This window comes from Accipiter gentilis, chromosome 14 (genome assembly GCF_929443795.1).
Source record: "Accipiter gentilis chromosome 14, bAccGen1.1, whole genome shotgun sequence".
NCBI classification, from domain to species: Eukaryota; Metazoa; Chordata; class Aves; order Accipitriformes; family Accipitridae; genus Astur; species Astur gentilis.
The window spans coordinates 2239231-2252216 of record NC_064893.1 but is presented as its reverse complement, the minus strand read 5'-3'; the positions used below and the strand labels follow the sequence as shown (position 1 = coordinate 2252216).

The 12986-nt window shown below is 42.6% G+C and overlaps 1 protein-coding gene across 5 annotated transcripts in view; it reads right to left on the bottom strand.

The window, feature by feature from the left end:
* The window catches only part of PDE1C (phosphodiesterase 1C), a 360443-nt gene that overhangs the window by 221369 nt on the left and 126088 nt on the right, over nucleotides 1-12986 (bottom strand). The window contains exon 3 of one of the 5 annotated variants that reach the window (XM_049817294.1): nucleotides 1723-1749. The exons of the other annotated variants lie outside the window; for them this stretch is intronic. Within the exon in view, the coding sequence (XP_049673251.1) occupies nucleotides 1723-1749 (27 nt within the window). The remainder of the gene's footprint in view (nucleotides 1-1722; nucleotides 1750-12986) is intronic. 5 annotated transcript variants of the gene reach the window in all.

Sequence of the window (12986 nt, the reverse complement as noted above, 5' to 3'; positions counted from 1 at the left end):
TACACAGCCCTCCGGCCACCAGCCAGCACCCGCCGAGCAAGGTTATCAGGAGGTTATCAGCTCAGCAATGGCTGTGTGCTGGTCTCTGGAGCAGCCTCTTGCCTCCATAGAGCTCACACCAATTGCTAGACATGAGAGGGCCAAGAAGCCCTCCTGCCCAGCTGCTGCAACGGCACAGACCACCAGTCAGGCAGCAGGCATGGGTAACAGTGAGAGAAAAAAAAAGAAAGCTCAAAATCCCTTGGGGCACAAAACTTAACCCTGGAATGGTATGTTCAAACAGACTGACATATTCGGTTCTCCGTATGCGTTGATATAACTGTGTATTCGGCTTGTAGGAGCTTTTAACATACTTCATCTCCCTTTCAAGGCTTACAGAAAGTCCCCCATACACAAGAAATGCTGAACACAAACCTCTCTGATGCCATGGTTATGTACACAAAACACACTCAGATAAGACACAGTACTCTGGACAATGTGAGCAGTGCAGGGGACGCACAGAGAGCGATCATTCATTCTAGAAACCATCTCAGCCCCAGAAAAAATCCTCTTGCAGCAATTCAAGATCTCTGGCCAGAGACATGTTCCTAATTAATTAACAATCATGACAGCCGCAAGGGAAATGGGGAGAAAGCAGAGCTGCAAACAGAACTACAGTGCCAGGCCCACATTTAGGAAAACAACCGGGAGCATGTATACCTTCTTCCTGTTCTTGTGTCTCGCACCTCACAATGCCCACCTGCACAGTTCAGCACAGAAATCTCCAAATCAGTATTTTCCATGTCATAGCTCCAACCTACCTCATCCGTGACTCAAGCCACCACACTTAAGTCTCTTGTGGCTGTGACACACAAGCACACACATAGCCTGTCCTGCCAATGCTGCATTGGAGTGATCATCTTCAGCATAGGAAGACAGAAAACAGGAGGGGTGGCTGTGATGTCTTAGCCCATCACATCATCATGTTGGCTTATCTGCCAGCTCTTTCCATCATCACACAACATTAAAGGGCACATTCAGCAGAGCTGGAGAGTTTAGTCTTTAGAAAGCCCTCTGCAGGAGTCTCAAATCCAGTTAAAGTCAACATGAAGTAGAGATGCTCAGCACACCATGAGATTAAGTCACCAATTAATACTCCACATGCAGGGGAGGGGGAGTCAACTCAGCACCAAAAAACTTTGTGCTGCAAAGTGCATGCTCTGAAGCAACCAGGCACAAGGGCTCCCCAGAAAGAAAAATGAATCTGTCAAAGACCCCCATTGGGCCTCCCCCTCCTGCAAGGAGGCAGTAAGATAACTAGATCAGGTAGCTGTAATAGGGCCTGTTAATCAACAGGATCCCCATTTTCCCTCAGTCTCCTGCAAAGGCACAGATCATTAGCAACACTGCAAGCCCACAATTCACTTCCTTATTCCAGCATGAGTAAGTGATAGGAGCTAGAACCAGCAGATCTTGCAGAAGGAACAGAGTGACATTTATTAGGGTTTGACCTTCAAGGATAAATATTTTTGTCCTTACTCAGGGAGAACTACCACTAATGTCAGAGGGGATTTGGAGCAGCAGCAGTGCATGAGGAACCTTCAAAGGGGGAAACAATCAGCAGAATGGCATTTCCCTACGAACAAAACCAATCTGGTAACAGGAAAATCCTCCTTCAAACCCCTAACAAAAAGAGACAGATGACTCACAAATACCTTCCAATCTTCTGCGATTTACTCTTACCTTTGTGACGTTTTCTTGTATTTTCTCCTGCAGGAAAAGAACAAAATACAACTGAGATAAGAAGGCCCCACTGGTGAGGAGGAGAAAAGGAGAGGGTCAGAAATCAGGAGCAATGAAGTAACTTCTGCCATGAGATTGCCCCAAACCTGATGTAGCCATTCCCTTCTCCTAACCTCAGTGGTGGCTGCCACTAACTTCAGTAGAAAAAGGTGTGTGTTTGCCTGTATGCACATCTTGTCCTTTCTTGTAAAACAGGGCTGCTGCAGTTAGTAAAGAATGAGTTATTACTCTAAATAACTTAACAGGAAGTTCAAGTGGCAGAAACTTACTTCTACTTACTAGTAGTAAAGTAGTTTTTATGTCTCCATCCAGCAGATAAGTATGGCCTTATCTGTGGAGAGCCCACTAGGATGGAGTGGTGGTGATGTGATGCATCCAACCACATTGGCTGTGGTCACTCAGTGGAAAACCCCAGTGGTTTTACAGCAGCCTTGCTCTAAAAAGAAAGTCTAGATCCTACCAAGTTCTGTACTCCACCAAATCCCAGATACCACACCACAGAGCTTTACTTCATTGCACATATCTTGGGACCTGAGCCCAGGACCAGGAATGGCAAGAGCGGATAAGCATACTGACAGCACCTCTTCTTCTCCCCAACCCTTACACCACATCAATTGCAGCAAAGGCTGTAAACTTCTTACACCTCTTAGCACGGCGGATTTTGTCTTCTACGGTAGGCAATGGCACAAGTTGCCAATGCTCAGAGTAAGGCAATAATCGTGAGTCCTTCTGCATGGTTACTTATGTGACTACACAGTTAGCTGCAGAGCTGTATCGGCACTGTATGTTTTCTGTGACCTCTTGATCCTATGACAGCCTTTTCCAATGGTTTTGCACAGTGCCCGGCAAAACAGGGCATTGATTTCACTTGAGCTCAGCTCTGCTTTTATGTTTTAAAGTAAAGCTAATGATCTCTAAACTTCACAAGCAGTGATGGGAACAAGCTTCAGTGTGGACTGTGATGAGGAGTGCGAGATCAACACCCTGTTGCTTAGCCGTACACTAACAGACGGTCCCCACCTTTTCAATGTGTAGGTAATATTGTTAGAATGGGTCTACTGCTATAAGCATCAAGTTCTGCTTTTTCACCTCTGACACTACTGCACATGGAAAATTGTGGCTAAGGCAGGCCCAGAAAATCCAAACAAGGAGTTTTGTTTCTTAAAAATAAGAAGAAACATAGCAAAAAGGAATGTAGTGCTATTTTCTACTTAATAAGAAGCATGAATAATGTCTCCTGGCTGTCAAATGTTTCATCTAATATTACCTTTAGAAATCGTACTCATACTTGTACCTGCTTCTGTATTCTGACCATGTCAGAACCATAAAAATCCTAGATATTTACTTTTAAAGGATTTTAAAATATTTCATTTACACTTTACTGTGTGAAGATTTACTTATTTAAACTTGAATAGATGCGAAGGAGTAAAAGAGCAAACATTCATAGCAGTATCAAGATTCTAGCTTACTGGCATTCAGGATGCTGACACATACAAGCAGAAGCCCACTTAGACATACCTGATTCTAAGAGAATTTTTAATTTTAATTTCAGAAGGGCAAAGAGTAGAAATTTCATTTTGAAGAGTTTAGATTCAGGAGTTTATATTCTGACAAATACAGAACTTCACTAAACTTTCATGCAAAAAGAAAATGCTGAAAAAAAAAACCACCTGATTGGCCATTCCAATCCAGGTTGATTAAAATATCTTATTCCCAAGAAATCCAAATTTGTTTACATTTCTATTTCTGCCATGTAACTTTTAAAATTTTCAAATAAAGTTATTTAGAAGTTAATTCTTTCCCCTGGAAGTGTCTTACGGTACATTCCAGCACCGTCAGAAATATTTTTCCCTTTATTGGTTAGTGACTTTCACATCTTTTTATGAAGTGCTTCTCTTTCAGCCATGCTTCACGTTTGAGCAAAGATACCATTCATTAATTCCTGATTAGCTAAAATTTCCTTGTATATTTTAAAGAGATGACTCAGCCTTAAAGGTGCTCTTTGCATTTGAGTAACAACATCACTTTTCTGATCAGTTACACCTTTAATGCCCCTTTTACTCGAGAATATTTTTACTGCATTAGAAAACCGTGTAGCATCAGAAATGACAGTACTAGGAAAAAAGCATTTGCCTAGTCATAAGAGTTTTAAAAACATGTATTTTTTAATTATTGTTTATTGTTTCCACACCTGCAGTCCAGTTACAGTCAAGGTTTACATGTACCAAGTTAGTGACTGCATTTACAGGCACTAAATTTGCATGTTACAGTTGAAGAGAATATAACTAAAGGAACCCTTGTTTATAGATTCAGTATCACTACTGCACGCACTTGCTTTAAAAGGAACACCGCTAGCGGATTCTGATATCCAGCAAAAAAAAATTCCTGTATGCCTGAACTTTTAGCATTCCAAAATCTACCTGCTTCTTGCAAATAGGGAAATTAGAAGGTGCCTCTTTTATTACCACAGCCAGCATCAGAGGTTGGCTGCAATCAGCAACCATGTGTGAATTAACAACAGGAAACTGGAGGGTGGGGATTTTGGTTTGCTTGGTTAGGGTTTTTTTGGTGGGGTTTTGTTCAGCTGTTTATTTTAAAAACCATGTGGGACAAGCTATCCTGGTTTATCTCCCCAGGAAAACACAATGCAGAGAGGAACTAGCTGCTAAATTGCCTTTAGCAGATGCTCTGGGATAAACCTGGAAACAGACACATCTTCCAGTCAAGCTCAAGGGACACCTGATTTTCTGAGCAAACCCAAGCTATCCCTTTTTCCTAGGAGGGAAAGAATGAGAGAGACATAAAGGAAGTGGTGTTACAGCTTCCCACACCTGTGGGCCATCCTGTGTTCATGCCTGCTAGAGACTTACTGATATTACCAAATCTGCATAAGTTCAGTTTCCTTTCCTGCTGCGCGTGCCGTGCTAGAACTGCCACATCCATTCAACTCCTGCTACCTGCTGTGGAATGTATTACTCATAGGTCTACATTTAGCTTACATTAAAAAAAAAAAAATTAGAACAAGGTAGATTTTTGTTTTTCATGCTGAAGAGAATTAGCAGGTGACACACTAGGTAGGCCCTATATTACCACTGTAAACTAGAAATAACTTCACTGAACTTAATGCAATTACACCTGCATGAGTGTAGTATGAAGTAAGACAGTCCTAGTACAAGAAGGCTACAGGAGCTGAATGAAAATAAACCCAGTAAGAGTTTAAAAATTGGTATTTTGTAACAATCAAAACTAAACAAAGCGGTGGGTGGGACAAAATTTTTTACTCAAATGAGATGAAGTCAACAAGAGAGTTGGGCCCACTATTTCAGTATCTGCTCTTCTGGGGATGAATGAATCTTTTGCGTGGCCAGAGGAACACCACAATATACTAGTCCAACATAAAATTAGGACAGACTTTTGAAGGTATTTAAGCACAAATAAGATGTGGCTAGCTACAGCTATATGGGCACTCAACTCCCATTGAAATGAACAGTCATGCAAAATTTCTCTCTGTTGCTTCGATGCCCATCAACTTCTTCAAGGCTAAGTATCTGTTCCCAGGGTTATGTTTCTACCTCTTCCATTTAATTCCAGTGCACCCTCAGGCAAATTGCTTTCTGCCTATATTTCCCCATCAGACCCTTTTCCAGTAGTTTGTTAGCTCTTCAGCGTTGTGACCTTAGCTATATGGAGGTTTGCACATCAATTTATGACAGTGGGGCATAACTGGAGCCCAAATAACACTACTTTTGAGTTGTTGCACAAAGCGCTCACCCTTCCTGTGCATCTAGAAACCTAGAGATGAGGAGAATTTAAGAGAAACACACAAAAAACATGTCTGAATTTGGTAATGACGTTCTCAGGCCTTAGTCTTCTGAGAGACGTAAGTGAGTTAATGTGACTGAGTAGGTACAAAGAGGAGTGAGGATGGAGAGGTTGGGGGAATTAAGTAACTCTGCCAACTGCTCTGTGTTTGCCCCATAATCATATAACTCAGAGCATCAACTACCTAGATTAACTGCTCCTTCACTCCTACACAGCCTCCAAAGAATTAACTAACCACTTAATTTTTTTCACTCATAATAGTGGCTTGGTTAACATGGTATTATTCCACATGGTTTGGTATTAATGGTGTCTTTTCAGTATATGGAGTAAAACTGTGGGTGCTGCAGAAGTAATAGGAGGATGTTTGCCTAACTTCATCTCTGGAAATTTATCCTAAATTCTTAAAGTTAATGAGCATCACGCTCTGCTCATACACTGCTGCTAGAAACTAAGGGTTATATCTGCCCTTGGTAAGGGGGCTTGTAACTTCAGTTCAGTCATCAGCCTTAGGCCACCAGCTGATGGACCTGCGGTTAACAACCTGAGGTACACACAGGTAAGTGCAAGTGACACTTCTCAGTGAGTTAATGCTTCCCAGCTCAGGAATGCCAAGTGCCACAAGCATGTCCTTAGCCTGCTGAGATGGTGAAGTGACTCAATTTTCAGCCACTCACAGTGGCTTGATCTAACACATTTTGTTTTGCTTGGCCATTGCAATGGGTTCAGAGGGCACACATAGTTGGTCAAAGCAGTTTAGCAAGCCAGACAGATCTTATGAAGTCCTTAAAACTTGGTGGCCTGTACTCTCTCCTTTGTACCACCAGCAGCTGACAACACACAAGCCTGGATCTAATGCAGCATGTGCTTTCAGGCTGGATCTGTGCTGCTTGGTAAAAAAGAGGGCAACAACTTTTTAGGGCACCAAGAGACGAGCTAAAGTGAATCTGCTGCAGGAGTTTAAAAAAATATTGCCCCCAGCCACCTTGTGCACAGCACCCTGCCACAGGTCAGCACCCTTGCAGCACAGCTGACAGACACAAGTACATCCCTCGGCATCGGCTGCTTCAGTGCAAAGTTCAGCCTTTCGGCTTAAACTGCCAACAATGGTGGTTTCAAGCAGACACCAGGTTTTGTACAGCCACAGCTGAGGCACGCTCCTTACTGCCCACTCTGTGGTGTAGGCAGAGGAAAAGGAAACTACCGGGACATTAACTCCTCCAGCTAATGCAGCGAGCCTCGCCAGAGCTTGCCTGCCGTATCCTTATTTTTGTTGCTGACATTGGTAAACTTGATCAGAGCAGAAGAGGGAAACTCCTGCCTGAAGAGGAACATCTTAAAAAAGCAGCAACTTCTTCAGAGGAACCACAATTGTTGAAGAAAACAGTTGTCACAAGCAAATATTTAAAATTAGTTATTCATAGGCTCAAGGAGAAAGAGGGACTTTTCCTATTCTATACTTAGAAGCTTTATAATTAGCATGTTTCAGATGTGAGTGGGAGCTTAATCATCCATTAACTAAAGCACCCAACAACATCTGTCCTTCAGTACTGGTGTCCCACTACGTCCATAGCTCACGCAAGCCAGGGCTATTCATCTCTGCTTCCCTGCAGGGCTCCTCTCACCAGCATATTTGGAAGCACTGAGAGAAAAAGCCACCTTACTGCGATGAAACATCCACCTCATAACAGGCACGTTCTTGCAGGTCTTTTTCGTTTCTTTCCTTTCTGCCACAGCTGGGCTTCTGATGTTAGAATAGGTGTTAAGATAGCTCTACTAAAAGCTTGTTTCACAGTTTAGCAAAACAACAGTGAGATAAGCAATGAAATTTGGCAAAAGAGAAACAAGTCTGTCTACAGGTCAAACCTGGAAGATTCTTCCTGCTCTTTTGTTACCCATCAGTGAATCTATGGTTTTACTGAATGACATCCCTCCCCTTTCTTTTTCTGTAAGAGCTGACCACAATTCACGTTTACCACTTTTGTCCCCAAATCCTTCCAGCTCATTGGTCCAGAATCCCTAAGATTTCCCCTTGATGGCCACGTCTAGGCAGGAGGGTTAAGAGTATTTCCCAGCTCCCAAGCCCAGGTGCCCTCTCTGGCCGTATCACAGTGGCATAGCAGTTCATACTGGGGGTAGGCGCCATCCCCCTGTGCGGCACTCTCAGGGTGAGATGGCTGGGGGCTCAAATCAAGCTAGATTTTCTGATTGATAGGATCACTTAAATAAATTGAAAATCTTCTCTCCCAGCAGCTCAATATTCTGAATCATGCAATGCATTACCAATTAATCATCATCATCACAGGATTAGTGACGCATTTACATTACGTTACTAAAGCCTATATTAATAACCATGTATAAATCAATTCACAAAAACCCAATCTCAGAGCACAGACTACAGACTGGCATCTGTCAAAGCTCAGGATCCCGTGAGAGCCCCTCAGAAATATATTGAGATCGCCAGACTTCAAAGGGTATGATGCCATCAACTCCTGCTGGGTTTTTAATTCCTTAATTGAAACAGGAAGACCAGCTTTCTTGCTTTACTCACTCTCTATTCAATTAAAAAAAAATATAAAATTTATTCTTTCTTCCACATGGGCTGTTTACCAGAATATTGTGCTAAGTTAAAAACAATACAATCAAAGAGACTACTGACAGCAGAGGAGAAGAAACAGTAAGAAGTGGGTGAGGAAAGAAGGAAAGATTTCAGCTGATGCTTAAAATTTGATGGAGAGTTTATGTGGGATTTTTAAAAAACAAGACAAATGATTTTAAATTGGACCTTGAACTACATGGGGACATAGTGAAACTGTGAGAGGATGTGGCAGTCACTTGTCTCATTTTAAGTAGATTAGAAGAGCCTGCATGCTCTTAAGCATGGGCATGTGTGGCGCAGGCATACAAAGACAAGAAGCGTTCAGAACTTGAAACATGTGTGATGATTTCAGTAGAAATGGAGACAAGACATTTGAGAGGCACAGCAGATTTACAGCCAAAAAAGGAGGGAAAAACATTCATTATCTTGGAAACAAGAAGTACTGCTGCAAGGCGGAAATGAAGCTTGCACTCAACTCACAATCAGTAAATAATGTAGGTAAATAATTCAAGGTCAGAAAATGTCCTCACTGATTTTGCCTAAAGAAAATGCTATTTTGATAAATTTTAGCTGATGTGGCTGACCATTGGATTTTACCAGTCTAGCTACTGAGTTTTCTAAACAACTGGGCAAAAAAACCCCTTGCAGCTTCATCTCCAAAATGGATTGCAATCATTAGGACATATGAACGATCAGTCGATGTCTCTTGTGCTGCCCCTGCTTTGCTGGCCCTTTGATAGGGCTCTTGCCTGTGCCTTAACAACCAGTTTCCCACTTGGTCATTTGGGGTCTAATGTGTTTACCAAGTCCACGTGAAGCATAGCTGGAAAGGCAATGTGTTTAAATTCTCCTTACAGAAAAGCCTCTGTGACAGCACAGGTGGTGAGGAATTTCTTTTGCAGTACAAACCCAAGGTAGCTGCAATCCCTTCTCTACCCGTTTAGTAAAGAGTGGACAGAGCCTGGAGGTGTTACAGATGGGTGTTATAGATATGATTTGAGCAGACTGATGTTAACAACACTATTACAGTATAGGCTGTCATGAGAGCTGTTGACCTTAAATTGCACTCGAGTCCAAATTCCTTTGTTGTTTACACAGCCAGAGTGCTGGGTACCAATTTCCCTAGCAAAGCAGGGATTCAAGTATGGGGACGGGGAAGGAGGAAAGCGGGGTGGTAAGAAGGGAGTCGCTCTCAAGATTTGCTCCTGCAGATAATGAGGATACAACTGACTTGACCTACTTGGCACTACAAACTCAACCCACAGCTTGATCTCCTCTCCCAAGGCTAGTGTAAAAGCAGCCACCTATTGACCATGGGCAAGACCCTATACAGCTATATAATTTTATTCGAGCAGTAGAAGAGAGGTGTATTAGTTGACAGTATTTTATTTGCCAATGACGTAAAGATGACCTGTGATCAATTGTCATGATTCTGTTTAGCTTCATTTCAACAAAGGGCAATCATACCTTGCTCAAACTTTGATAAACACCACTGGCTATCAGAAGAGGCAAGGTAACTGCTGTGTGTCTTTCCATGGCACAGTACGTATACCAAATGAGGAGAAAAAGCAGCATAAGAAAAGTTTACTTAATTGATCTGCATCGAATACTGTCTGTATAGGAAGGTTTTGAGCAAGACAGTCTGAGGTACAAGGAACTGCAGGGAACACTGGGAACACTGCAGGTGCAATTGAGCACTCCAGCTTCATCACCAAACAAGGTTTTCAGTAAGGCCAAATCAGAAGGGCAAACTCAAATTCAGTACTGCAACTGCCCTGTGCTGGGCAACAGACTGGACTGGGATTTAAATGTGTTGGCATCTTAACTACAAAAGAAGTCAGCAAATATTGTTGTAAAAACTTCTAAAACTATGATTTCATTCATGTAGATTTGGTACAGAGCTAGGACAGTTACTGAAATCTTGAGGTTCTTCCTCTATATTTACTCAGTTTCCCATCAGTCCTCATGTAAAAAAAAAACAAAACCCCAAACCACAAACAAACAAAAACAACAAAAAAACCCTGCCATTGCAGTCGGTGCGGATTTAGCTGAAGAAAAATATTAAGTAAAAATTAAAATGGCTCTACTTCTGAAAATCTAACCTTTTGAAAAGAATATGATCTACTGCTCATTCTGCTTTTTCTTAGCACACAACAAGCAAATTCTCTTGTGCCTCACACACATCACATTCTCAAGAAAAGCGCGTGCTCATAAAAATGCAGTTACAGAAAAGTACATTTCAGGAAAATAAAGTCCTGAGGTCTGAAAAGAATATAAAGCAGTTCTCAGTATTCATGCTCAAAAAAAAAATAATAATAAGGATTGTCAAATCACCATAGTGTATGACCTTCACCTATGTACTATTTGAAAAATAGATATATATTTAGTCAGATGGAGTGTTGCTTTCTAGCTGGCCACTCCAGATGACTTATGGAAAATTTGGCTCTGAAATTAGTAAAGGTGATGACCTGCAAAGTACAGGATGGGTGGTACTTCAACATGCCTATTCTGTAGCCTCTCCCACTGGAAGAGATTGTGGAACTTAGTGCACAATGGGATCTGAGGGGCCAGGAGGGAAGAATACCTCCCCGCTCCTCTGAGGATAGATGTGCTTCAAATTGTGTTTACACGGCACTGACCTCCACAAGTGGGATGCCGCTTCCTTGCTAGTAGGTCTCAAAAAAGGGAACATATACGCAATCTTTCCTGTGCGTTCTTTAGCTGTATCCTGTTAGTTTCCCTAAGAAAAGACCTTGTGAAAACGAGTCATATCAACAAGGAGTGTACAAGGGAACAGTTCCTCCTGGAATAAGGCAAAGCAGAATTTTGAAGAGCACATATAGGGGCAATAATGATGTATCGTGTATGTTGGAAGCACATAATACTGTTTAGCAGGAATTCCATTCCCCCCATGGCAAAAAGCTGTTAGACCCTGTAAGAAACAAGCAAATACAGATTAAAAACTTATTTTAATCACTGCTACTATGTAAAACAAACATATTCAGATCCTGCAGGAGCCAAACAGACAGCTGTCTAGTTTGTTTCATGCAGGGTGGCTCTGTGATTAGTTACAGCATGCACAATGGAGGTGGGGGGTGGGATCATTCTTCATACCCTGGATTAAATATCAAGACAGGAAACATGGACTGGAATTACATCAGACCAGACCAGCCGTGTGCGTGAAGTCACTAAACAGATCTGCATCTTGCCCTAAGCTCTAGTAAATCTATCAGACTGTTACTTGTTGTTGTTCCCCCTCCAACCCTCCTCCCCCCGAACACAACCCACCCCCTCTGTCTGCTAGCAGACAGCTGGTGTGACGCAGAATTTTAAATCTCATGTTTTTGTGCCAGGGCCTCTACTGACTTCTGGGTTACAGGCTGAAACACTCAAGATTACTGTTGAACAAGCCTGAACATGGGGAGAAAAAATTGCTGCACAAAGATGCAGTGTTCCCTTTCCAAAAGAGGGTTCACTTCCCCATCCTCACCTCTCAACAACCCCCTCCTTCAGCACGCTGGTAGTTTTTAAAAATTATTCAAGCCTTTTAGCAACACTACTTTGTGTAGCGAGTCAGGGTTGCTATTGTCCTGACAGTGCCTCCTCATTAATAGACCAATTACTAAATGTCAGTCTTGGGAAAAGGCAACATTTAAACTTCTCATGAAGAGCCAATGCTGGTTTTCTGGGGTTCCCAGCACTCCGTGTTTCTCCAGGAGCAGTGACATTAAAGTCATCTGAACAACGATGGACCTCCAGGATAGCCAGCACAAGCCTGTTTGCACAGAAAAAATGGTTTCATGGAGCCTCCTATCCTCAAAATTGCTGGTTGCAGTGAGGTTCAGCACCTTCAGCAGGCTGTCTGCTACTCTGTCAACACCGTTTCTGTATTAACTACATTTTTCTCTGCAGAGAAGGTTGCTCATCTTTCCTTCCTCCACCCCCCACCCAGGCATGAATGACACTGCTGTGATGGCACACATCTGGCTCCACCAAATTAGGCATGAGGGCAGAGGGAAGGAAGAACGGAAGGAAGAGAGGGAGAGAGGCAGCAACACCACTGTCTGCAGCTCATGAACACTGCCCTGCAGTCTTGGTGTGGGAATTCCTTGCTACACAGGGGGAAACTTCGGGAGAGGGAACTGGGACGGATGGGTGGGTGGATGGGAACAGGCATTGAGCATGCACACAGAGAATGGAGGAGGCTGTGTGAGATTTCTATTCCTTAAGGCCCTACTCCATGCTGTCACCAGCTGTCTCACAAGCATTTAGATGCCACAGCAACCATGGGGGGGGGAGCGGTGTCTTCAGAAGCCTCAGATATAAAGATATATTTAAATAAGCAAGTCCTGTCCTTTCCACATACTAGATGCCATGGTTGCGACAGCGACTCTAATTGTTAAAAGTTTGGCTGCTGTCAGGGAGGAGCCAAGTCCCCTCCCCAGCCCAGAAGACAAGCAGACCTGCCTCCATAAGGTAAAGAGCTAATTCAAAATGCAATTTGATGTTTCATAGATTGTGAGGCTAGGTGGGACAATTATGATAATTTACTCCAAGTTATTCAGCAAATTTGCATAACTCAGGAATTTCATTCTTCTCCATTTGCAAGAAGGTATCTTCACTGCAGTCAAGCTACTTAGAAACAGGTCTTCTAGAAATCACTGAGCATTTATACAAAAGCCTTTCTCTGCAAAGCACTTTAAAGATGCTCTCTGTATGACATGAATGACTTCATCTACACATCCAGTCAAACTGCATCCAAATCTGTAGGCTCTCTGTACCTGGA